This window comes from Urocampus carinirostris, chromosome 9 (assembly GCF_059441175.1).
Source record: "Urocampus carinirostris isolate Australia breed hairy pipefish chromosome 9, RoL_Ucar_1.0, whole genome shotgun sequence".
Taxonomy (NCBI): Eukaryota; Metazoa; Chordata; class Actinopteri; order Syngnathiformes; family Syngnathidae; genus Urocampus; species Urocampus carinirostris.
Window position 1 is genome coordinate 31,868,904 of NC_142357.1, and position 22,291 is coordinate 31,891,194.

Here is a 22,291-nt window from a genome sequence, read left to right on the forward strand (position 1 = left end):
TCGTGTATTCTCTATTTAACTTATTTTTTGTAATTATTTTGTAAATTATTTAGTCATTTATTTATGTCGGTACTTTTTCTATCAATTATTTTGTCATCAATTTTGTACTTTGTTTGGTTGTGTTTTCTGTGGTTGTGAATTTTGTCGTGTATTCCCTCATGTATTTTGTTGTGTATTTCGTCAAGTATTTTGTCATTTATTTGTCATGTATTTTTTGTATTTTGTTATGTATTTTGTAGTGTATTTGGTTGTTATTTTTCATTTATTTTGTTGTGTATTCTGTTATTTGTTGTGTATTTTGTTGTGTATTTTATCATGTATTTTGTCATTTGTCGTGTATTTTGTCGTGTATCTGTCATGTATTTTGTTGAGTATTTCGTCAAGTATTTTGTCATTTATTTGTCATGTATTTTTTGTATTTTGTTATATATTTTGTAGTGTATTTGGTTGTTATTTTTCATTTATTTTGTTGTGTATTCTGTTATTTGTTGTGTATTTTATCATGTATTTTGTCATTTGTCGTGTATTTTGTCGTGGATCCGTCATGTATTTTGTTGAGTATTTTGTTGTGTATTTCGTCAAGTATTTTGTAATGTATTTTTGTATTTTGTTATGCATTTTGTAGTTTATTTGGTTGTGTTATTTATCATTTATTTTGTTGTGTATTCAGTAATTTATTGTGTATTTTGTCGTGTATTTTATCATGTATTTTGTCATTTGTCAGGTATTTTGTTGCGTATTTTGTTGAGTATTTCGTCAAGTATTTTGTCATGTATTTTTGTATTTTTTTATGCATTTTGTATTGTATCTGGTTGTTATCTATCATTTATTTTGTCGTGTATTTTATCATGTATTTTGTCATTTGTCAGGTATTTTGTCGTGTATTGTGTTGTGTATTTCGTCAAGTATTTTGTCATCTATTTTTGTATTTTGTTATGCATTTTGTAGTGTATTTGGTTGTGTTATCAATCATTTATTTTGTTTTGTATTCTGTAATTTATTGTGTATTTTGTCGTGTATTTTATAATGCATTCTGTCATTTGTCAGGTATTTTGTCATGTACTTTGTTGCGTATTTTGTTGTGTATTTCGTCAAGTATTTTGGCATGTATTTTTGTATTTTTTTATGCATTTTGTATCGTATCTGGTTGTTATCTATCATTTATTTTGTCGTGTATTTTATCATGTATTTTGTCATTTGTCGAGTATTTTGTCGTGTATTGTGTTGTGTATTTCTTCAAGTATTTTGTCATGTATTTTTTTATGCATTTTGTAGTGTATTTGGGTGTGTTATTTGCCATTTATTTTGTTGTGTATTCAGTAATTTATAGTGTATTTTATCATGTATTTTATCATGTATTTTTTTGTGTATTTTATCATGTATTTTGTCATTTGTCGGGTATTTTGTCATGTATTTTGTTGCGTATTTTGTTGTGTATTTCGTCATGTATTTTTGTATGCATTTTGTATTGTATCTGGTTGTTATCTATCATTTATTTTGTCGTGTATTTTATCATGTATTTTGTCATTTGTCAGGTATTTTGTCGTGTATTGTGTTGTGTATTTCGTCAAGTATTTTGTCATCTATTTTTGTATTTTGTTATGCATTTTGTAGTGTATTTGGTTGTGTTATCAATCATTTATTTTGTTTTGTATTCTGTAATTTATTGTGTATTTTGTCGTGTATTTTATAATGCATTCTGTCATTTGTCAGGTATTTTGTCATGTACTTTGTTGCGTATTTTGTTGAGTATTTCGTCAAGTATTTTGTCATGTATTTTTGTATTTTTTTATGCATTTTGTATTGTATCTGGTTGTTATCTATCATTTATTTTGTCGTGTATTTTATCATGTATTTTGTCATTTGTCAGGTATTTTGTCGTGTATTGTGTTGTGTATTTCGTCAAGTATTTTGTCATCTATTTTTGTATTTTGTTATGCATTTTGTAGTGTATTTGGTTGTGTTATCAATCATTTATTTTGTTTTGTATTCTGTAATTTATTGTGTATTTTGTCGTGTATTTTATAATGCATTCTGTCATTTGTCAGGTATTTTGTCATGTACTTTGTTGCGTATTTTGTTGTGTATTTCGTCAAGTATTTTGTCATGTATTTTTGTATTTTTTTATGCATTTTGTATCGTATCTGGTTGTTATCTATCATTTATTTTGTCGTGTATTTTATCATGTATTTTGTCATTTGTCGAGTATTTTGTCGTGTATTGTGTTGTGTATTTCGTCAAGTATTTTGTCATGTATTTTTGTATTTTTTTATGCATTTTGTAGTGTATTTGGGTGTGTTATTTGCCATTTATTTTGTTGTGTATTCAGTAATTTATAGTGTATTTTGTCATGTATTTTATCATGTATTTTTTTGTGTATTTTATCATGTATTTTGTCATTTGTCGGGTATTTTGTCATGTATTTTGTTGCGTATTTTGTTGTGTATTTCGTCATGTATTTTTGTATGCATTTTGTATTGTATCTGGTTGATATCTATCATTTATTTTGTCGTGTATTTTATCATGTATTTTGTCATTTGTCGGGTATTTTGTCGTGTATTGTGTTGTGTATTTCGTCAAGTATTTTGTCATCTATTTTTGTATTTTGTTATGCATTTTGTAGTGTATTTGGTTGTGTTATCTATCATTTATTTTGTTGTGTATTCTGTAATTTATTGTGTATTTTGTCGTGTATTTTATAATGCATTCTGTCATTTGTCGTGTATTTTGTTGTGTATTCCGTCATATATTTTGTCATATATTTTGTCGTGTATTTTGTTGTGTATTTCATCAAGTATTTTGTCATCTATTTTTGTATTTTGTCATGCATTTTGTAGTGTATTTGGTAGTGTTATTAATCTTTTTTTGTGTATTCTGTAATTTATTGTGTATTTTGTCGTGTATTTTATCATGTATTTTGTCATTTCTCGGGGCAGCACGGCGGCGCAGTGGTTAGCGCATGTTCATGTCTTGGGAACCTCCTGCGTGGGTTCAAATCCAGCTCCAGACTTCCTGTGCGGAATTTGTATGTTCTTCCCGTGCTTGCGTGGGTTTTCTCCATGCACTCCGGTTTCCTCCCACATTCCAAAAACATGCATTTCAGGTGAATTGGCCGGTCCAAATTCTCCCTAGGTGTGAATGAACGAGTGAGTTGTCTGTCCCTGTGTGCCCTGCAATTGGCTGGCAATCAGTTCAGGGTGTCCCCTGCCCACTGCCCGATGATTGCTGGGATGGGCTCCAGCACCCCCGCGACCCTACTGAGGATAAGCGGTGTAGCTAATGAGATGAGATGAGATTTTGTCATTTCTCATGTATTTTGTCGTGTATTTTGTTATTTATTTGTCATGTATTTTTGTATTTTGTTCTGCATTTTGTCATGTATTTGGTTGTTATTGATCATTTATTTTGTTGTGTATTCTGTAATTAGTTGTTTATTTTGTCATTTATTTGTTATGTATTTTTGTCGTATAAGTGATAATCCCCCTTACAGGATGACCAGGGTGAAAAAGATTTAGCATTGAGTAACAGTACACAAAACACAATGAACATAAAAAAAGAAAACAATAGATTATATTGTATATTATGTGTTGTTGTTTAAGAACAGGGGATGGTGTAATTGTTCAGTCCTTTTGAGACATTTTGTGGGCTATACAAAGAAATGTGACTTGACTTCGTTAGTTATATGGCATATATTTGCCGGTATTCATGTATTTATACATTGATTTCTAGATATGGTAGGATCAATATACTCCATTGCCTAATTAACACCTAGCAAAAAGTGGTTCTGCTACAGCAAACCTCCCAGGACCTGAGGTAGAATAAGATGCGAAGCGAGGCGAATAAATAAGCCAGGAACGAAATCAACTTTTGGCTGAGTGACGCACCAACATACGGCCAAATGAAAACCGATGCGAGAGGGCTTGTGGCAAAAGAACCTGCACGGGGAGAGTAACTAAAGCAGAGGGAGGAACATAAATGAGATGAATGAATTCACAGGCTGATAAGGACGAGAGTGAATCGTTTTTTTTCGGTTTTTATTCGCGTTTGTGTGTGCGGGGCCTACAAGAACCATCTGTCATGGCCGACCCATCGGGGCCTCGTGGGGCCCACATCAAACAACATTGCAGAGGTTCATCTGCATGTTCTCGTATGCATGAACCTGCTAAGACACTGTTTGTTTTTAGGGTGTCAGGACTGCCTGGGTGAAAAGTGTTGTTATAGAGTTATTGTTTCAACCAAGAGGAGTCTCAAAGACCTCCACAGACCACAGACTATTACAGGCTACAGACTAATATTACACCATCCCCTGATCTGAAACCTACATGAGGGCAAGGAAAAACTCAAAAACCTCAACATGAGTCAATTCATGTTTATTTATATAACCCTTAATCACAAGGAGTCTCAAAGACCTGCACAGACCACTATCACAGACTACAGACAATTATTACACCATTCCCTGATCTAAAACCTACATGAAGGCAAGGGAAAAACTCAAAAACCTCAACATGAGTCAAGTCATGTTATTTGTATAGCCCTTAATCACAAAGAGTCACAAAGGGCTGCAAAGACCAAAGATTATGGCAAACTACAGACTTGTGACACCATCCCCTGATCTAAAACCTACATGAAGGCAAATATTACACAGATGTTGTCAACATACAATATAGATGATTTATATGCTAGGGCGGCAGTAGCTCAGGAGGCAGAGCGCTCGTCTTGGGATCAAAGGATCCCAGTTCCAATCCCGGCTCGTCCGTGTTACATGTCGAAGTGTCCTTGGGTAAGACACTGAACCCCTAAGACCCCCAATAAGCAGGTTAGCGCCTTACATGGCTGCAAGGCCGCTATTGGAGCACATTGTAAAGCGCTTTGGGAAGTCATTGACTTGAAAAGCGCTATATAAATGCAGATCATTTCATTTCATTTCATATAGAATAGAAGTGTGTTTTAAGCTTAGATTTAAACATTTCCACTGAGGTTGCAGATCGAATCTCAGAGGGAAGAGCATTCCACAGCACCAGGGCCCGAATAGAGAACGCTATCGAACCTGCGGATCTCTTCTTGGCTCTTGGGATCGCGAGTAGACCAGCATTTTCAGAGCGAAGGCTCCAGACCGGAACATAGGGGGATATTAAATCTGAAAGATATGAGGGTTGCTCCCTCATTGCATGGTTTTGTATACTACCAACAGAACCTTAAAATCACACCGTAAGCTAACAGGGAGCCAATGCAGGTTAGCTAAAATCGAATTAATGTGATCAAACTTTCTTGCCTTAGTTAAAAGTCTCGCTGCGGCATTTTGTACCAGCTGCAGGCTCCTGATTTTGGACTTCGGGAGACCGGAGAGTAGTACATTACAGTCATCGAGACGGGATGAATTATCCCCGCATAATATTGGGCATAGGGAGAATTTTAGGAATGATGAGAAGATGCAAAAAAAAGCTGTTCCATTAATATTCTTCTTCTGAAAAGACAGATTGGGGTCAAATATGACACCTTAATTTTTGACTGAGTCACTCTGTGTCTGTTAGTTTTGCAGGAGATCAAAGAGATCAAAGCCGGGAGAGAAAGCTTACCACGTGTTGTGAGTCATCATTGTATTCATATTTAGTGTATTTTGTCTTTTATTAGCATATTTGGTAATGGAGTAATCCAAAAGTAGTTGAAAGTAATCCAGTTAAAGTAACCCTACCCAACCCTTTCTATAACAGGGGTCTTGCTATTTATAAAGGGCACCTAGTTAGTTTTGCATTTTTAAAATAACCTATCTTGTGCTATTTGCGATGTTGTCTATATTACCAGGTTAATTATTGGAAGTAGATAAAAAAGGAAGAAAGAAAGTGAGAGAGAGAGAGGAAACAGAAAGAGAGGGAGAGAAAATGAAGGTTTAAGAGAGAGAGAATGAAAGAAGAGAAAAGGAAGGGAGGAAAAAAGAGAGAGAGAGATTGAGAGAGAGCGAGAGAAAGAACGGGGAAAGACAGAAAGAGAAAGGGAGAAAGAGAGAAAGAGTCAGTCATATAGAGGAAAAGAGGTAAGAGTAAGAACGAAGAGAAAAAGAAAGAAAAAAAGTGAAGGAGAGAGACAGAAACAGAAACAGAGAGAAATTTGAGGTTTAAGAGAGAGAGAGAAAGAAAGAAGAGAAAATGAAGGAAAGAGTGAGAAAATTGAGAAAGACAGGAAGAGAAAGGGAGAACGAGAGAGAGAAAATGAGAGTCAGCAGGAGAGAGAGAGAATGAGAGGAAGAGAGAAAGAAAAATATAGAGGAAAAGAGGTAGAGAGTAAGAACCAAGAGAAAAAGGAAGCGAAAGTTAAGGAGAGAGAGAGAGAAAGAGAGGAGGGAGAACATAAAACAGAAAGGGAGAAGGAAAGAAAAAAGAGGGAGAGAATGAAAGGAAGAGAAACATAAAATGAAATAAGAAAGACAAAAAGAAAAAGAGAAAAAAAATCAATAGCAGGGGCCGTCAGAGTGCATTTTTTCTGGATTGGGCAGCTGAAGCGTGCCATTGTGGCCCGCCTAAAATGAACTACACTGTTTTGGCCGCATTCCATTATCCCCAGTTGATTATCACTGATACCGGAAACCAAGAGACCAAATTTGTGTCATGTGTGGTGTTTCTTTAATAATTGTTTTGATTTTTTTCCCTATATAATAAATGTTACGTTTTGGCCAAGATACATTATCCCTAGTCAACTATTGTTGGGAGCAGGGGCAGAGTTTGATTTTGGACTTCGGGAGACCGGAGAGTAGTACATTACAGTCATCGAGACGGGATGAATTATCTCCGCATAATATTGGGCATAGGGCGAATTTTAGGAATGATGAGAAGATGCAAAAAAAAGCTGTTCCATTAATATTCTTAACGCATCTTTGAAAAGACAGATTAGGGTCAAATATGACACCTTAATTTTTGACTGAGTCACTCTGTGTCTATGTTAGTTTTGCCGGAGATCAAAGAGATCAAAGCCGGGAGAGAAAGCTTACCACGTGTTGTGAGTCATCATTTTATTCATATTTAGTTTCTTTTGTCTTGTATTATCATATTTGGTATTGGAGTTATCCAAAAGTAATTGAAAGTAATCAAGTTAAAGTAACCCTACCCAACCCTGGTTGCCGTGACACCGCACCAATTCAAGAATTATATACGCGACTGTGACAAAGTCCCGGCGAACCACCGTCCCGGATTTGGGAGCGTTAGCAGAACAGATTTATTACAAATATCGATTAAGCGCAGACGCCCGACACCACGCTCACGTCGCAAAGCACTGAGTCGACAATACACTGAAAAATGGCTGTTTACACCCACAACAATCGGCATCCATTAATGACTATCGACTTGGCGGGCCCTCGAGCGGAATGATGAGCCGCGAAGAAGATGCGTGAAAACATCTCCCGACGATTCGCCCGTCGCAACGGACGTAGGACAAACACTGCGGGCGATTTATGACCTCAACAAACAGTGCAAGCGATTTATGACTTAAACAAACAGTGGAGACGAGTTATGACTTACCTCCGCCTCCTCCCAGCAGAGTCTGGTTGGCTGAAACGCAGACAAGGGGAACCAATTACCATTAATCGCCATACGAGTCCATTCATCAATATAATAGCGGAATAGTCGTAGATCAAAACATCTTTGGGAGTTTCATCGGGCAGAATAGCTCCCAAGAGTCTCAATTTGCATTCTTGTTTTATGAAATGAGGAAAAACAATGACCGAATATGGACCGATTTGTGAGAAGTACTCTAAAATATCAAACCTGAAAAAGTCCATCATAAACATAATCACATGTGGATGGGATAAACTACCAAAAAAGTAAAATACTAAATAGCAAGTAGAATCACTAAAATGTGGAAAAAGGTCCAAGAAATGGAGGTTTAAATTTGACTTTTGAGTAAAAAAACAAAGATTAGCGGATGAAACTCAGCTAAATCCCTTTATTCATCAATATAATAGCCTAATAATCATAGATCAAAACGTCTTGGGGCAGGGGTCTCTAACCTTTTTCAAACTAAGCTACTTTTTGTTACGGATAATTAGTATTTCACGAATTTCTTAAAAAAAAAAAAAAAAAAAAACATCATGTTATCACGATGTTATTACCATATTATTACCATCTTATATTATTAAAATGTGGATGAAGGTCCAAGAAATGGAGGTTTAAATTTTACTTTTGAGTAGAAAACAAAGATTATCGGATGAAACTCAGCTAAATCCCTTTATTCATCAATATAATAGCGTAATAATCATAGATCAAAACATCTTGGGGCAGGGGTCTCCAACCTTTTTCAAACTAAGCTACTTTTTGTTACGAATAATTAGTATTTTACAAATTTCTTAATAAAAAAAAAACAACATCATGTTATTACTATGTTGTTACCATATTATTACCATCTTGTATTATCAAAAATAGGGTTAAATGGACTGAGTCAACCACTGAAAAAGTTATGTTACTAAAAATCACAATGATCCAGTACTGGTGAGCTATTTTTAAAACGAGCACCACGTTGGAGACCTCTGTCTTGGGAAGTTCCATCCGGCAAAATGGCTCCTAGATTTTAGTTTTTGTCTTATCAAATGAAGAAAAATGTTACAAAATATAGAGATGACTTAACCAGCTCAGTGGCTTCTCTCTCTCTCTTTATGTCTTTCTGTACCTTTCTCTCTCTCTCTCTCTCTCTCTCTCTCTCTCTCTCTCTCTCTCTCTCTCTCTCTCTCTCTCTCTCTCTCTCTCTCTCTCTCTCTCTCTTTATTTATTAGATGTTTTTGTAGTGTTTTTAATCATTTTTTTATGTATTATTAAATGATTAAAAACACTACAAAAACATCTAATAAATAAAGAGAGAGAGAGAGAGAGAGAGAGGTACAGAAAGACATAAAGAGAGAGAGAGAGGGTGAAGAAAAAAAACGATTAAAGAGAGAAAGAGAGAGAGATAAGGGAAGAAACAAACACAAAGAGAGATAGACAGAAAGAAAGGAAGAAAGAGAAAGGGAATGAAAGAATAAGAGAAAGGGAGAAACTGACAGAGATCGATAGATGTCTAGATAGATAGATAGATAGATAGATAGATAGATAGATAGATAGATAGATAGATAGATAGATAGATAGATAGATAGATAGATAGATAGATAGATAGATAGATAGATAGATAGATAGATAGATAGATAGATAGATAGATAGATAGATAGATAGATAGATAGATAGATACATAGATACATAGATACATAGATGGAAAGAGGGAGGTACATTTTAATCCTTTCATATACGTAAATAAACAGAAATTCAAACTGAGGAGCAATTGAGATTTTCACGACAACAGCATTTTAGGAAACTGTTACTAAGAATATTTGTTTTCTAAGCGATTTCAGTCCACCGATACAAGGTACTGACTACCACCACTTTCTATACACACCATTGTGTTTACCAAAACCAAAATGACATGTTTTTTTTCTTAAAAGTTTGAGTCATTATTGGCAATTTTATATTGTAGTTTCTCATTTTAAAACCTGTAAAAAACTTGATCTGTTACTATTATCTCGTGCTGTCTCGGGTACCAAAACCTCGAAAAACTACTGTGTATTCATTTGATGCTAGGATTTTTTTTTTAAATTGGAAAAATAATGTTTACCTCTTTATAGATACTCAGTGCTTATAAATTTCCTCCACGGCTTTTAAAATAAAAGTCCAAACACTCAGTAAAAGTCTGTTTTGGCAGCGAATGAGCTACGAGTTAATAACAAAAAAAAAGCCTTCTTCTTCTTCAGTATTCATACATTTGCGTTATTTTTGTTTATAAACATAGAAAAATAATCAAATCAGCCGGCGCGGTTGGTGTAATTCAGCAGCAAATAAGAATAAGCGCGCTCCTCGTGGCATCGCCGACAAAAACCTAATGAATAAAGCCACGCGGGGACAAATAAACAACGCCGCGGAAACAATATTGTTCACTCTGTCCGGCGCTAAAGAAAAAATATGTATTTCTCTCCATCTGAATAACAATAAGCCAATTCCGTCAATGATTACGTTTGAATGCAGGTGATAATCGGATTGTTGCCGGTATTCTGATTGTGTAAAGCCATATAAACACACTATAGAGCTTTTTATAATTATAATACATTGTATTCCGAAGTGCCTTTCAGGACACCCAAGATCGCTGTACAAGGAAGTAGTACACAAAAATAAAGTGTTATCACGGTTGAGATTGTAAATCGGCGACAAATATATAATATAAATCTATATATTCATTCCGTTTTAATCATCACAGTTTATTGGTAATACAAATCAGTTATCACTTCAAGATTTTTCAGTTCACAACAATATTGTACATGATACAAAATATTATTGCTGAAATAATTATATTACCGTATTTTCCGCACTATAGGGCGCACCGAAAAGTCTTCATTTTTTTCAAAAGCTGACCATGCGCCTTATAATACAGTGCGCCTTATATATGGATCAATATTAAGTCGCAAAGTCTTGCAACTAAGACAAGCAGCCGCCAACTAGATTTTCCCCCGAACGCCAAGTAGTCCGCGGTGTATGATGGGATTTATATACCGGCGTTTCATTGGCTAACCAATGTGTCAATCATCATTTGAATCGATCACTATTGGCTAAAGTTATTCTGAGGTAAAGGGGGCGGATCCTTTTTATCGTTCACAGGCTCGGATAGGCTAAAGGGGCAAAACAAACCCTGTAATTGGCCGAAAAAGATGTGTCAATCATCAGTTGAATCGATTACTATTGGCTAAAGTTATTCGGAGGTCAAGGGGGCGGATCCTTTTTATCATTTACGGGCTTGCATAGGCTAAAGGGACAAAACAAAGCCTGCAATTGGCCGGAAAAGAAGAATGTGAATAGCAAGTTCGGTTGGTTGTCTACGGCATAGAGAAAGCATGTTTTGCTATTCTGTATTTGTAAATATTTTATTCTCCTGGATTTACTACACTCAAGGATATAAGAGGACCATGGTTGCACATTATTATTGAACACAACGACTTCGGTGAGCTACTCCGGCTATATATTTTCCCAGTATCTTGTTTCAGAGTGATATCGATGTTTCTGGAATGAGTCTTTTTTTTTAATTAAACTCAATTCCAAGTGTTTATTGTCATATGCACAGTAAAGTTTCGAGCAAAAAAGAAAATAGGAACTAAGGAATGGTTGGCATTTCTTGAATCCCAAGACTTTAACCTTCCGAATGATATTTGGAACGATGCATTTGAGTGACATCGTACAGACACTGTTTCCGTATATGTCTGAGACACATATTTGCTTCTTTGCAAGCTTTCGGAATGTTAAGAGGGTAATAAGTTTGACTGAACTATCTGACTGTTTTGTCGACGTTCCCATTGTAGCGGCTTATAATCCGGTGCGCCTTATCTATGGAAAATATAGGACCAAAAACTATTTTTGGGGGGTGCGCCCTATAACCCGGTGCGCCCTATGGCGCGGAAAATACGGTAATATATATTTTCATTCGGTTTTAATCATCACAGTTAATTGGTAATACAACGCAGTTATCACTTCAAATTTCTCAGTTCATATATTCTTCGTGGTTTGCTGTCCTGCCATAGTTGTAATGCCTTCTCAAGGTCCAAACCTTTATCATCCCCCTCATAGCGTAACCAGGAATATAATTTAGTCCATTTTGGCAGAAAAGTCCTTTTCTTGCTAGTATTCTTTTATTTATTTATTTTCCTCGAATCGTTTGCTCCGAAACACGTGTTTTCCTTGCCTTCGCGGTCTTCTGAAGAATTTCCCCGCCGTTTTTTCGTGCCGGAATTATTGCCGTTGTTACCACTCCCTGTGTTATGTTTCGACTTATTACCGACACTGAAGAAATTACCATTTTTTTTTGTTGATTTGCACCTAGTTCCAACTGTTTTTTCTGAGGCATACTTCTCTTTCACTCAACAACCGCCACAACAATGACGTCATCTCGAAGCAAGGAGATCGGCGCGAGACCAAAACAACAATGGTGGATCTGCCTGACGAAAAGTTTGGAGTGCGGTAAATCTTTGTTAAAAAAAAAAAAGTAATCGGGTAATTATGACAATTTGGTGTCAAAAATGTTGCGTCCCGGGGACGCACGTTGATTTGACACAATGTGTCCCCAACAAAAATGATGCGTCGAGGACGCAGGGACGCGGGCAAACGAGAACACTGGGTATGTGAGGCAGATGGTCAAGAATAGGCAAGTCTGAAAGAGGTGACCTTCGAGTCCAGATTTGAAGGTGGACAGAGTTGCAGAATTTCAGAGGTCAGGCGGCAATGAGTAACAGAGATGAGGGGCAGAGCGGCTGAAAGTTCCCCATAGTGTCATGGTTGCCATGGCGCCGAATTGGCCGTGCCTGTGTGTGTCACGGTTGCCGTGGTGCCCAATTGGCCCCGCCCATGTGGTGCCAGCTGCGGCTCGTTGAGAGATTGACTTTCTGTTTTTTTAAAGCTCAGGGCTCTCTTGCTGGAGGGTCAGCCCGCCAAACGAACTTCAGCCCCACAAGACATGGATTCTGACTTGGTCCTGTTTTCCTGTGATATCTCCAGTCCGGTATTGTTCCCGTTTATTGTTGTCCTGTTTAATTTCGGGTTCCAGTTTAGTTTCCTGTCCTGTTTATTATTTTCTCCAGTTTTCGTTCCCGTCTAATTTTCCCTGTTAATTTTCGTTATCCTGATCTGTTATCTATCCTGCCTGTCACTTCCTGTCCAGTATCGACCCCATCTGTCTCGGGCAATTGGAATCGGTCTTGTCGGTCTCTGGCTTCCATTCGTTCCATGCCAGACTGGCTACCTAACGTGCATGACTCCCCATTTCCCGTAAAATAAAGGCTTGTGTCAATACCGGACTGCAGATATCGCAGGAAAACAGGACAGAATCCACGTCTTGTGGGTCAGAAGTTGGTTGACAGGCTGACACTGAAGCAAGAGAGCGCTGAGCTTTATATACACAGAAAGTCAATCTCTAAACGGGCTGCAGCTGCGCCACACGGGCGGGGTCAATTGGGCACCTTGGCAACCGTGACACACACGGGCAGGGCCAATTGGGCACCACGGCAACCGTGACACACACTGGCGTGGCCAAGTGGGCGCCATGGCAACCATGACAACTCCTCTTTCCACTATGCTTTTAATGTACATTTAAGTTTTGTAGCGTCATACATTTTCTTAGCTTCTTTTGAATCTTTCTTCTGGGGCTGAGGTTTTGGCTTGATTTCTAACCACTTATCCATTCTTTTTGTGTTCTCTGTGCGTCTACTTTGGAAAACGATATGTAAATGCACAACCTTACATAACTGTCAACCTTCAGAGCTCCATGCCCTTACAAACTGTCGTATTTTCCCTTACAAAATACAAAATAACCTTACGCCATATTTTATTTTTCAAACGTGTTTATTTATGTAGTTTAACATGTTGTATTGTACATGTTTTTTGTTATATCATATATATTGTTAATTAACATTTTGTTGTGAGATACTGAGTTGCTCGACATGAATAAGGTTTATTATAAAAAAAAGTTCAAAAATGAAGTAGCTTGGACGTTCACTGTAGAAGGAAAAAATACATGCAAATATAATTAAGTAGAATAATACATTTTCTTATTCAAATTATGAATTCATTTTGTGCATTAAATTATTGTTGGTAATATACCGATTAAAGGGATAACTCCTTTTATATTTCCTTTTCTTCTTAACTTCTTTATAGAACATAATAATTCGTATTATAATGCATCAAAGCAAGTGAGCCGTTTGAGAGCCGGCTCTCTTTAATGAGTTGAGCCGAAAAAGCCGGTTCTCTTAAAAGAGACAGACTTGCTTTCACTACACAACTCGAACTCGTTTGACTTGATTGATTTGGCGTTTCTTGATAGTCGGTGTATACCGGATGGTACCCATAATTGACAAATTTGCGTTTTTCCGTACAGATTTTCTCGTACGTCGTACACGTCTTAAAATGCATCATAAACGTACTTTGTCCGTCAAAAACGTACAGGTTGACAGGTATGACCTTATGACACACCGAAATTCCGGAACTTCCAAACCGAACGAAGATTTCGAAATCGGAATGTAGAAAACGTTTGATTTGAAAAAAAATTTTTTTTTTTTTTTTTTTTCCCTTGAAAAAGATTGTCGGCCACCCGGGCAAGTTGTACGCCCGGCGTAAAAGATGCACGCCCCGGGCGTCCGGACAGACATTATTTCAAACACTGGTTTAGTCAAATACACCAGGTAGCGTTTTTTCAAGTAGGCCAATGAAGGATTGAGGCTAATGACCCCGACAACCAGAGAATATTCCCTCCTCCCTTCAAAGTGTCATTTTCCATCATTACAAAACGCCCGGCAGCAAAGTAGTCCGGCAATTTCCGAAACCCCCTCTTTCCCTCCATCGAAAACGGCCCCTTCGCTGGCGGATTCAATTCGATTTGCTGTGACAGTCACAGACCAAAATTAACTGGATAATCTGTCCAGGCGGGACAGTTAAGTGCAAACTCACAGGGGGGTCTTCGTGTTTTGGGTTTAGCACTGCCAAGTTAGCTCAAAAGAAAAATATCCTAGCGCGATATGAACTCATCCAGTGACTGGCTTCTTCGTGGTGCTCACCATCCCTCGATGCCTCATTAATTTCATGAAACACTTTTTTTCCCCACGTCGGGTTTAAAGCGCTCTAATTTGGGTTTTTTGGGAAAAATATTCCTTAATTTATCGTGACTGTGGCGATAGTTTATGTGTGGTCAAGGCTTAGTTTAGTTACAGTAAAGCAAATTTTTTACGGGTATAAGGGTTCATGGCAATCCATGAGCTAAAACAGTAGAGATCTTAAACCTCCTGGGAAATGACATGAAACCATTCTAATGGTGGAGATCACAAAATGAAATTGGAAAACCTAATTGAAAGCTCATCTCATCTCATTAGCTGCACCGCTTATCCTCAGTAGGGTCGCGGGGGTGCTGGAGCCCATCCCAGCAATCATCGGGCAGTGGGCAGGGGACACCCTGAACTGGTTGCCAGCCAATCGCAGGGCACACAGGGACAGACAACTCGCTCGCTCATTCACACCTAGGGACAATTTGGACAAGCCAATTAACCTGACATGCATATTTTTGGAATGTGGGAGGAAACCGGAGTGCCCGGAGGAAACCCACGCAAGCACGGGGAGAACATACAAACTCCGCGCAGTAAGTCCGGTAGCTGGATTTGAACCCACACAGGAGGTTCCCAAGACTTAAGATCTGTGCCGCACACGCGCTAACCACTGCGCCGCCGTGCTGCCCTTAATTGAAAGCTATGTCAATTAATTAAAGCCTTCTGTTACCCCAGATTAAAAAAATATATATATTAAAAAAGTGTACAATAAATACTATTTGTATGTGATATACGCATATATGATAAATACTATTATGAATGAATACACGTGTAAAGGAATATTGTATTTTATTTACCTTTGGTGCGATGAAATGAAATGAAATGATCTCCATTTCTATAGCGCTTTTCAAGTCAATGACTTCCCAAAGCGCTTTACAGTGTGCTTCACATTTCCCAATAGCGGCCTTGCAGCCATGTAAGGCGCTAACCTGCTTATTGGGGGTATTAGGGGTTCAGTGTCTTACCCAAGGACACCTCGACATGTAACACGGACGAGCCGGGATTCGAACGGGGATCCCTTGATCCCAAGACGAGCGCTCTACTGCCGCTGGTACAGAGGAGTTAGTGGGTGGATGCAGGTTGGGGGAAAGACAGCAGACTATAATATTAATTTGGTGTTTGGTTGCTTTTGTAATGGTTTGGTTGCTTTGTTTTTTTTTGTTTGTTTTTTTGTATGTTTTGCCGTTTGTGCTTTTGTGTTGCTGTTGTTCTGTTTTTTTTTTTCCGTTTTATATTTTGCTGTTTATGTCACAATTGCTCATTGCCCTCACTTGGGCCCGCTCATTTGGTGCCAACTGTTGCTCCTTGCCTGATTGGCTCCCCTCCTATTTAAACTCAGTGCTCTCATACACTCCTTGTCAGTCCGTCAACAAACCTCTGCACTTGCAAGACGTGTATTTTGACTCTGTCCTGTATCTTGCTCGTGTATCCTGTATCTGGTATTAATTCCGTCTGTCCTGTCTGGTTTAGATCTCATGTGCCTCTGACTTTCTGTTTTCCCGCGCCTGCCTTCTCTGTCTCACTTCTTCTGCCCAGCGGTCACCGAATCACTTGCGTTTCACGCGCATGACTGCCCCATTTCCGTAAAATAAAGCTTGTGTGAAAACGTTACACGTTTGGGTCCACCGTCAGTTCGGGTTCTGACAGTTTACCTACGTTCTTTTTATTGCTATTGTTTTTTTTGTGTTGTTGTTATGTTTGTGGTTTTGTTGTTTGATGTTTTTGTTTTATATTTTTGTTGTTTTGCTTGTTGTGTTTATGGTTGTTGTTTTTTTTTATTTTGTTGTTTTATATTTGTTGTTTAGTCATTTTGTAGGTTTGTTTTTATAGATTTGCTTTTTCTTGTTGTTGTTTGGTTGCTTCTGTTGCTTTATTTGTGTATTTATGCTGTTTGTGTTTTTCTTTTGATTTTGGTTTTTTTTTTGTTTCATTTTGTTGCCGTTTAGTTCCATTATTTTTACTGCTATTGTTGCTTTTGCTCTCTTTCTTTTTTGTATTTTTGTTAGTATTGTTTTTTTATTAGTTCTTTTTCTTTGCTTTTAAGTTGCGTGATTTTTTAATTTGTTGATTTTTTTTTTTTTTCCGTTTTGTTTTGTTTTATTTGTTTCTTATGTTTTTATTATTTATTTTGTTGTTTAAATTATGTTACCTTTACTTGTATTGTTGCCTTTGTCTTCTTTTTGTGTTTTTTGTTATTTCTGGGGTTTTTTGGTTAAGTTGGGTTATTTGTTTGGGGTTTTTCCCTGTTTTTGTTTTTCCGTGTTGTTATTATTTATTTTGCTGTTTAGGTTCTGTTACCTTTACTACTATTGTTGCTTTGGTTGTCTACTTGTTTTTGTCCATTTGTTCATTTTGTTTTTTTGTGTTTTATCTTCTTTTGTTTGGTTTTAGTTTTTGCTGCGAAGTTGTGTTCTTTTTACTCCTTTTGTTGATTTTGGTATTTCTGTGGATTTTTGTGTTTTTTCTTCTTTTGTTTGGTTTTAGTTTTTGCCGTCAAGTTGTGTTCTTTGTAGTCCTTTTGTTGATTTTGTTATTTTTGTGGATTTTGCGCTCGAAACAATGCGCTCCGAAATCCAGAGTTACGTCGGCACTCCTGATGAGGAGAAGTGTAATCCTAAAAGTCAATCGCGACGCTTAAACATTGTTTTCCCCTTTTCTTTAGAGGTATTACCAGACTAATCGAGATAGCTTACAGCGCCGTCGCTAAATAAAGCGCGCTAACGTCTGCTGCCAAGGCGCACCAATTATCGCATCAGGGTGATAAGTTACACAAGTACATCTGGAAAGGGGGGAGTGGGGGCGCTAAAGGAGGTGTCATCGGGTGGAGGGGAAGCGGCGAGCAAACGGGAGAAGGATGAAGTGAAAGTGAGGAGGAAGCAGAGAGAAGAAGACGCAGGGACTAAATTTGCTTGGAACATAAAACAACAAGACGGAGTGGATTTTTTTCTCTCCTATGGAGGTAAGTAATCTCCGTGCTGGGGAGGGGGGGCGAGGAAGGGATGAAGGCTGGAGGGTGATTGATGCTTGGGCGAAGGACACAAGTTCAATACTTGAAAAATGTGCAAGGGAGATGTTCATTTGACAAACAAAGAGGACAAAGAGGATTAAATATCAAAAATAATCATGATGATTATAGTTCTTAAGACCAAAAAGGCGACATTTCCGACTCTCATATTTTTTGGTCTATTTCTGCCTCTCCCGTTTGATTCCCAATTCCTCCCCCTGTTACTTGTTTGTGTATTGGATTCCTTTTGAGCTGTCACTAAAATGACAACGTCACTCAATCACGGCAATGAAAGGTTCTCCCTAAAGGAGGAAGTTAATGATATGCGTTCGTGCTATTAATGAAGGTTAATTAGAAGCAACGGGGTGACGGTTTTATGTGTACTCGAGTATTTATGGAGAGTATGATTCCTGCTCTACTTCATAGAATTTGTCATTGGGGAAATGGTGAAATCGGTAAAGCCTGTTGTGATTCTATCCATTGAATTGAATTGAATCATTTTTACTGTCCTTGATATCAACGTTGTGTGCAACGAGATAAGACATGGCATTTCAGGGTCAACATGTAACAAAGGATGTTAACATAAAGATAAATAGGTGAAGAATATTTACAACCTAGTGCAAGTGCTAGTCCTAGGAGCAATTAAAATCCCTTAATTCTAGCAAGGTATATATTTTGACAGTTTTGTGCAGTAACATTTGGTAGCAACACAAAAAAAGCTCCAAAATAAGTCCTAAGAAATATATTTTCACAGTTTTGTGCCCTTGTTTAAGGTGGTGATGGCCCTTAGGAAGAAGCTGTCTATGAGGCTATTTGCCTATTCATCAATCTTTTGAATATCTTATATCAACCTCTTGGTTTTGTTACGATTTATTGCTAGGCTACCCAAACAAAAAACATGTTGACTCTAATGTTGTCAATATGTTAGACCGATACCATATCGATATATGGTATATTGAAGGTAGTCGCTGATAATAGACATCGATACAAATGGGACATAACAATAACACCACTACAAATAATGACTAACATTAGTATTTAAAAAAAACTTATCAGTCCTTCAACTCAAATTTATAGTTCCAAATTAAAAATAGAAAAGTCCTGTCAATGAGTTAAAAGTTTTTTTATTTTGTTTTATTTTTTTAAAGCCTAAAGTCAAGTCTATCGAGCGCAAAAAACAACAAATACGTTAAAAAAATATTTTAAATAAAATCAATACTACTGAGACATAAGACCAACATTATGTCCCTGCTTGCAGCATTATCCAAGAGGGGATAATGGATTGTGTCTTCTTGGGTGCAGTTCACTTTTCAGTGGACAACATTCCAAAAAGTGCCACCAGGCCTGACAAAAATACACTCTGTCGATCCTTAGTGTAGGTAATTTCAGGCGGGTCACACGCTTTAGCAGCCGTAACTGAAAGAAAAATGCACTCCGCTAGCACATGCTCTCAGCAGGGATAATGTATCTTGGTTACCCAGGTTCTGTTATTTTAGGCAGAAAGCCTGAAACAAAAGGGCCATGGAACGGAACAATAATGACAAGAAATTGTTATCTTGCCTTTGCTCTTAGCATTAGTTAACAGAGGATAATGGATCGCAGCAGTAACACTGGACTTCATTTTAGGCGGGCCATAATGGCATGCCACAGTGGCACTAAGCAAAATAAAAATGCGTTCTGCCTGCCCCTGTTCTAAGCAATAGTTGACCGAGGATAATGGGTTGCAGCCACAACTGAGCGTTTCATTTTAATTCATTCTGCTGGTTCCCGCTCGCAGCAATATGGAATTGAGGATAATGGATTGTAGCCGCGCTATTGCAGTTAAGAGCGGCAAAAAAAAGAGACAGACAAACATGAACAGTCCTGCGCAAGGCAATAAGCATTGAGGGATAATGGATCACTGCAGCATATTTTTAGACAAAACAGCAAAATAGATCCACATGGTTTGAAAAAATGTGCTCTGCTGGTCCCTGCTCGCATCAATATCTAATTGCGGATAATGGATTGACGCCGCACGAGTGCAAGTCAATTTAGTAAGATATACAATAATGGCAAAAAAGAGCCGCTAAGGGCTAAAACGTCATGCCCTGACGTCCTCGCTCGCTACAATATGTGAAAGGAGATAACGGATCTCTGCTGGATAAGTGAAACACACTCTTCGGTGGACAAATCAGCAAAGAAAGAGCCGCGAGGCTTGAAAAAATGCGCTCTGCCGGTCTCCGCTTGCAGCAATATGCGATCGGGGATAATGGATCTCGGAATCTTTTTCAACACGCGATGCACTGTGACTGAGAAGTTTGAAACGAGAATTAGCAAGGGATGACTGCCCGTTTGAGAGAATGACAGCCAATAAAGGGCAACTGGAAAATTGAGTAGATTAGCAAAAAGTCTGACGGAGAAAGTCACAGGAAGGCTAATACACTTATGTTTTTGGATCATTCACTGGTGGCTCCCATGTATCGGACGGTCGGCCATTATGCAAGGATGCAAGATTGCTTATATTGCTTTAAATATCCCGAAGCAGTTTAGTGCAAGTGAACAAAATAGTAAATAATTGATTGTTGTTGCCTTGCAAATGCAGCATGTTGACATACTTTGCTTTTATGGCATATATGCTGCACGTCAGCTTCCTTGGGGGAAATACTCGAAAGCTACTTGGCCATCACGCACATAGGGGGATTACATAGGGGGGGCTGAGTGTCTGTTTTGTTTTGTATCATTGCTGTCGTGTGAAATAATAAGTATCTTTGAATTTTTTTTTCATTATCTAAATCGTCTATCAAGTGTTTGTTTCAGTTATTGAAGGAGTAGTCCTCTGTCAATACATGTATAAATATTATTTTAATTTTTTTAATTTTTTTATTTGAATTAACTATTTTTAGTATAATTCTTTTATTCTATCATTTATAAAAAAATATTATTTTTATTACTATTTTGAATAATTTTTACATATTTTAAGAATAATTCTGGAAATGTATTATTTATTCTAGGTACGTTTTTTTTAATTTTGTATTACTTTTTATTTTATTTTATTTTTACAACAGTTTAGTGAATCATTACTTTACGAGTAAATGTTTTCCTTTACTGGTTTACCCCTGCCGCATCATACAGATGCCCTGCCCTGTATGTGTTTGTCTTGCTGTCGGTCACCCCTCTTGACGAATATGACCAAGGTAGATAGATAAATAGAAAATGTTTTCATGATCAATAAATAAATGAATACTTTTTTCAAATTGTATTTTCTTTTTTTTTGTATTTATCTGTATTTACTTGAATTTTAATATCATTTTTTATTCTCTATATTTTTTCATTTTATTTTATTTCTACGTTGGAGTACTTATTTATTTAGTTTATTTATATGTTTATAATCATTTTTATTATTTTCTTCCAATAGTTTGATAGAAACATATTTTATGAATAATTGTTCTTTATAGCTGTCAATATCAGAACAATGTATCAGTGATTTCATTAAAACAAAGTAATAACAATAATATAGATCTAAAAAATTCACGGGAACTCAACATGCGGCTCACTCACAGCAAAATTTGTCTAGGGATAACGGATTGCGGCCGCACAGGTGCTTTTCGTTTTAGGCAGTAAAAACAGTAAAAAAAACACAGCCACCAAGTATGACACAAAATTGCTCTCTAAGCCCACGCTATCAGCAATAGTCGTCTGGGGGTAATGGATTGTGACAAAGAACAGTGCAATTCATTTTAAGTGGGCCAAAATGATAAGCTTCAGCGGCCTGGACTGAAAAAACAAAAAGACAAAAACGTTTTGCCAGCCTCTGTTCTAAGCAATAGTCGACCAGTGATAATGGATCGCGGCAACTGTGAATTTCATTTTAGGCAGGCCTCACAAAAAAATGCCATCTGAGGATCCCTGGTCACACCAATACGAATGGACATGGTTCTTGAAAACAAGCACTTTTTAAGCACTTTTGATACAAATTTTCTCCTCGAGTACCATTAAAAGAAGCACTCTAGTGAGATAATGGAGATTTATACATGACATTTTGAAGCTTGAGTGTGCATTTATCAAGACATAAGATTTTGTTATCTTGAGTATATTTCCAATATATTGTTTTTTGAGACAAATCCATCCCAATGTAGGTCTTGAGTAAAATTGATAATACTATGTAGCTTAAATTTTCAGTTGCAGGAAGTTCTCTCCATTAGGATTTAACACTGGGAAATGTTACCTTCATTTTTTGCATGGACCAGGATAAATGTCCATAATTGATATGTAATCCTTGCACTAATACACAGATCATAGTGCCCTGTTTGGGTGTAGCGTGCACCTGCCCTCTAGGGGGGCGACTCGTAGGGAGCGATGGCATTTCACGGAATGCCATACAAACTAATACCAGTTGCCGTTAATCATGAGGGAGAAGAAATGCAACAGCAAAGCTGCTAAAAAGCAGTGCCAGCGTCATTTGTAAGCAGACTTGTTGAGAAACATGGCAACAATTTCAAGTATTTACAATCACTTCACCCAAAATTCAAGCAGTTTTCAACCCTTGAAAACACAACATGAACCCTGGGCTGCAGATAATGGATTGCAGGCACACAAATGTGATGTATTTTAGGCAGAAATAACAGCGAAAAAGAACCACCAGGCCCGACAAAAATGAGCTCCGCTTGTCCCCA

At 37.4% G+C, this 22,291-nt stretch overlaps 2 protein-coding genes across 3 annotated transcripts in view; one reads left to right on the forward strand and one right to left on the reverse strand.

Annotated features, from left to right (window-relative positions):
* macrod1 (mono-ADP ribosylhydrolase 1) overlaps positions 1-22,291 on the reverse strand; it is a 381,584-nt gene that overhangs the window by 139,995 nt on the left and 219,298 nt on the right. Inside the window, exon 4 of one of the 2 annotated variants that reach the window (XM_088343514.1) lies at positions 7,509-7,538. The exons of the other annotated variant lie outside the window; for it this stretch is intronic. Within the exon in view, the coding sequence (XP_088199640.1) occupies positions 7,509-7,538 (30 nt within the window). The remainder of the gene's footprint in view (positions 1-7,508; positions 7,539-22,291) is intronic. 2 annotated transcript variants of the gene reach the window in all.
* flrt1b (fibronectin leucine rich transmembrane protein 1b) overlaps positions 17,572-22,291 on the forward strand; it is a 143,239-nt gene continuing 138,519 nt past the window's right edge. Inside the window, exon 1 of the mRNA XM_088343512.1 lies at positions 17,572-17,594. The gene's annotated coding sequence lies outside the window, so the exon portion shown is untranslated. The remainder of the gene's footprint in view (positions 17,595-22,291) is intronic.